At 34.6% G+C, this 5,386-nt stretch overlaps 1 protein-coding gene across 1 annotated transcript; it reads left to right on the top strand.

Annotated features, from left to right (window-relative positions):
- The first annotated feature begins 3,694 nt into the window (after positions 1-3,694).
- On the top strand, positions 3,695-5,107 carry LOC116115092 (aspartic proteinase CDR1-like). The gene has a single exon (XM_031401236.1). The coding sequence runs from the start codon at positions 3,695-3,697 to the stop codon at positions 5,105-5,107; it is 1,413 nt and encodes a 470-aa protein (XP_031257096.1).
- The last annotated feature ends 279 nt before the right edge of the window (positions 5,108-5,386 follow it).

The following is a 5,386-nucleotide window of genomic DNA, read 5'->3' as shown; positions in this document are numbered from 1 at the left end:
AATGTCAATCTCAACTCTGGCATGGTATCGAGGCACTACATTTTTAATGTTGCGATACTTGGCTGTCGTGTTGACGTTGCACTATGAGATCATGTCAAATAAAACCTACATCGGTGTCAACTTTTTGGCGTCAGGGCAGACAAGTTTTCTGCTGGTGACTATTTTTTTGGCTCGCCACATGCATTCAAGCATAAGGATAAGTCTTACGGGCATGCATATGGCAATAAATATAAAATTCTTATAAATTAAACTCACCATGTATCATTTTTATTAAAAACTTTATACAACAAGAGATGATCAATGAGATGAAAACTAAACTTTTTGTTATTAGAATTTTTTGTGGTTTAGGCATACTAGTAGAGAAATTCAATAAATTTAATTAAACCCAGATATCTATGTTAGAGTTGATAAACTCTATTCAACGTTAGATACACATTTTAAAGTGCAGCGGAATATTTTCCAAGTAAATTAAGACATTCTTAGTTTTTAACCACATCAAACACAAGTGCAAAAAGTAAAGAACACAATCATATACATAGTTCGACTAAATCCACTTTTAGTCTACATCTATGAGACCTGGTCCAGATCAAAGTAAATCCACTAATCAACCAACATTATAAGATATAGTTCAAAGTTGATATAAGATACAGTAAAAAAAACTCTCTGTTCAACTTTACATTTAGCACCACACTTTGAATCTCTGATGTCTTGTTGCACCATGAATTTCTTCACACGAGCTTTACTCCTGGAAAACGCTTGAGCTCCACCCAAGCTTCAGTCGCTGAAGACACTCTCTAGCATCAGGAAAGGAACCACGTTCCAGCCGCCATTCAACAGTGAAGATAGACAAAAAAGTTTCTAGCACAAACCCATATAAGAGAACCTAACTAAGAACAACTCTCTGAAATTTTCAGAGCACCAATGAAATAGATATTCAAGTTCAAAAAGAAAAACAAACAAAGAAGAAGATGAACTTCCTTTTAGCTCAACAAAGATGAAGGATGATAAGTGTTTTGCACAAAAACATATAGGGAACCTTTACGAAAAAAACTCTCTGAAAGTTTTAGAGCACAAGGCAAAAACAAACATAAAGGTTAGTTCACAAATGAGCAAGAACGAAAAAGATATAGACCAATTTCGTGCTCCCCAATTCTTGCCAAGTTAGCAAACAATGGCTGGCATATGTTGGTCCAAAAATGATAAAGATTTTATCTATCTTTTGGGACCACAACCAAAAAGGGGAAAATGTTGATTTTCTCTGGACCACTAAAGGATATTGGGACACCTGTAAATGGTCCTCATGACAGCACAAGAGATACAAAAAAAAATATCTCAATTGATAAAGATAAAAACGCAACTTATGAAAAATGAGTCAGACGTGCAATGTTAGCACAACAGAAAGGTGTGCGCACACACGAAGTAAAATGCAAGATAAAATGTAACATGCATATGTCTAACTTCAATGTGGACACACACAGCAGCTGTGCACACAGACAACATAAGTTCCACAAAAATATTCAACAATCTAAAACCACAAAAATTTACTACTGAAGGAATCATTACCATATCTTATAAATAATAAATTAGCATATTTTCTACTCGCCTCTATTTAAATTATTAAGCACTAAACTCCACTAAAAAGAGGCCACTCGTTCTCTAATTGAATAGACTCGATTCTACCGAGCCCCTAACCCGCAGCCTTGTTAAAAAATACAAGCAATTGTGGTGAATTAGGTTCAATTTGTATATCTTATAAATAATAAATTAGCATATTTTCTACTCGCCTCTATTTAAATTATTAAGCACTAAACTCCACTAAAAAGAGGCCACTCGTTCTCTAATTGAATAGACTCGATTCTACCGAGCCCCTAACCCGCAGCCTTGTTAAAAAATACAAGCAATTGTGGTGAATTAGGTTCAATTTGTATATCTTATAAATAATAAATTAGCATATTTTCTACTCGCCTCTATTTAAATTATTAAGCACTAAACTCCACTAAAAAGAGGCCACTCGTTCTCTAATTGAATAGACTCGATTCTACCGAGCCCCTAACCCGCAGCCTTGTTAAAAAATACAAGNTATATATATTTTTTTTTCTTTTTAATTAATTCTGTTTCTTTTAGACTATGGATTGGATTTTTTATTTCTAGATTATGCAATTTTCCAGGACCTCAAAGTAGAGTGCAATGAGAACTATGTGAATATAGATCCAGCCAATACAAAATGTGTAGCTGCTTATGAACTTTACGAAAAAGTAAGATGATTAGCAGTCCAGTTCCTATTAAACACAAATAATTTTCTTCAAGCTTCCCAGAAATGACTGATTAATTTTATTTTTAAAATTGCAGTGAGTTAAAGATTTATTTCGCAATGACAATTTGGAACCGAAATGTACTTTCGCATCGCCAGATGTGGACCAAAGAGAAATGCCTCGCAGAGCTCTACAAGAAAATCCTACGAATTTTATCCTTTCACCACCGAAAATTCCTGATTTACGGTGTCGGGTTCTCCTTATCATTCTTTAAATTGTTGCGCAATTAAATATCATCAACATTTTGACAAAATATTAAGAGGGTAAGAATAATTTTAAGGAAATATTTCATAATAGGTGATGAGGTGAAAATAATTGTTTCAAAGAGTTAGTAATGCTGGTGTTGATGGGTTTTATGCAGCAACCAAAAATTCTGGAGATTGGCTTGCCAAACCACAGTTGGAACTCCCGAACCTACAGGGCTGGTCTGTAATCTTTCTTCTTCCACTTTGTCATGGTTTTCAATTAGTGCTATTTTGATGGACTGCGATTGTACCGAAATTGGATGAAGCCTTTTCATTTTTGCCTGAATGGAAAGGACATGAATGGGAATATAAAAAAGTTTCACCTTGGGAGATGTCTTAATGACAAATTTTGTGTATATTATAAATCATAACAATTGTTTAAAATCTAATACTAAGATGGTGAGAACTTTTCATGTACCAATGTTGTCATGAATATGTTCAATAATGGTTATACTACACCTGGAAAGTACTGTATATTGTTAGAGGAATTTCACCGTGTGAAGATTATGGAATCTACAACATGTACAATGATTCAGCACAAAAACATCAAGACCATTAACATTTCAACCTATATTAGAAAAATCATCGAGTGATGAAAGGCTCAAAGATAACTAACAGACCAAATTTGGTTGTTTGTAACAAGAGGAAGCCCATAAAAAACTATCTCCAGTCAAATTAACAAATCACATGTGATGAACTCGAGTCAACTAAAACATGATTGCATTAAATTGCTTTCATATGGATAAGGAGAGCTATTGGAAAAGTATACTTATTTGTTTATAGTAAGTATCAACTATCCATTTAATTCAATCGATCTATCCGTAAAAGAAGTGCAACATAAATCGGTTAATTTATATTAAAAAACAAAAGGAAACAAACTTTTGGATAATAGCTTGATTTAGAAAAAATTGTTCCTCTTACAAAATTTTAAGGTATCATTTGTTAGCTAACTGATGTTTTTATTTAGAAAACATATTCCATCACTTTACTAGACATCACTAAATTAAAACATAATCAATAAAAACCAATGAATTTTTACTATTTTTTACCTAATTAGATGGAATTTTGTTTAATTTTTGCACAGACAAGATTCTTATAAGCACTCCAGTGAAATTTAATTCCTTTGAAACTTCCAAAATGGAAGGAATTCAATATTTCTTACGCACAGCTACTGTATTTCTTAGTCTGGTTACATTTTGCAAACTTAGTTATGCAGCTTCAAAATCTTCAGGATTCACCATCAGGCTCATCCCAAGTGATTCTCTGGAGTCTCCCTTATATGAAGGTAACCTTACTCAACATGAAAGAATTGAAAGAAATGTTAATATCACTCGGGCAAATGCTAAACGAACGAAATCGTATTCGTCCCGAAATGGATCATTCGATGATGATAAGCATTTCGCTACTCTAGCTCGTCAGCGTTACAGGTACGTTGCGCAACTTATGATCGGAAATCCAATTCAAACTCAGTATTTAGTTGTGGACACTGCTTCCTCCGTGATTTGGACACAGTGTGATCCTTGCATAGATTGTTTTCCCCAAATTTTTCCCATATACAATCCAGAAGCTTCCAGTTCTTACTATAGAGTTTCTTGCGACCACCCTCGTTGTTTTCACGAAGACGAAAACAGCGATTTCCGTTGTATCAATGATGAATGTGTGTATAGCATTACCTATGGCAGTGGCGATTTCCGTTCTGGCCCGACAGAAGGTTTTTTTTCCTCAGAAGCACTTCATCTTTTAAATAGCCAAACTGGCCAGACCGAAGAATTTAGACTTCTCTTTGGCTGCTCCAACAATAACATACATTTTGAGTTTGAAGATGAACCGGGTAACATCGTTTCCGGGATCATGGGTTTAGACTTAAATCCAAATTCACTAAACAACCAATTGTCAGATTACATCTATGATATTTTCAGCTATTGTATTGTTCCTTACCATCAAGATTACCCTTTTGATGTGCATCCTCTTTTGCTAAGGTTTGGGGAGGATGTTTATTTACCTTCAGGACGCATTCCAGCAACGAACTACTACACTTTAGAAGGAAGTGATTATTATTATGTTGAACTTGAAGATATAAGCGTCGGAGTTCGCCGATTACACATCCCACCAGATACCTTCAACGCTGCATCTAATTCCGATTTCTTCTTCGACACAGGAGCTCCATTCTCCATACTCACCACAAGGGCCGAAAATGGGCTCAATATTTTTGAATTGGTGGTGGAAAGATTCGCTCAACACTATAACAATCATGGTCTTATGAGATTACCAGCTTCTCGCCATCGTTCAGAGTTCGAATATTGTTACAGGAGCCAACGAAATTTCAGAGATTTTCCATCAATGACGTTCCATTTCCGAGGAGCAGACTACATAGTAGATGGCAGGTTTATGAAGATTCAATATCAAGGATTTTTCTGTGTGGCATTAATTGACCATCCATCAAATTCAATTCTGGGTGCATATCAAATGCAGAATATGCGCATCATTCATAATGGCATGATCAATGCAATACAGTTTTTCCCGGAAGACTGTGCTGATGATCATATTTAGGGGGTGATCGTCAGAGCTTATAAGCTTTAAAATTAAACTGATCTATTTGTTTTTAGGCCTATAAATAAGTTGGTGGGGAGGGTTTTTTTTTTTTTTTTTTGCAGCTTATAAGCACTGTGCTTATAAGACCAAGTATAATATCATATTATCCATATTTAGTGAGGGCTGAGAGCAAAAATAATATAGTATCATTTTTAGTCATTTTAATAATAAAATATACCTATAAACCACATTTTACCAAACGCGTCAACTACTTATCAGTCACTTATAAGTAATTTA

This window comes from Pistacia vera, unplaced genomic scaffold (assembly GCF_008641045.1).
Source record: "Pistacia vera cultivar Batoury unplaced genomic scaffold, PisVer_v2 Contig730, whole genome shotgun sequence".
Lineage (NCBI taxonomy): Eukaryota > Viridiplantae > Streptophyta > Magnoliopsida > Sapindales > Anacardiaceae > Pistacia > Pistacia vera.
This window is presented reverse-complemented; position numbering and strand designations above follow the sequence as displayed.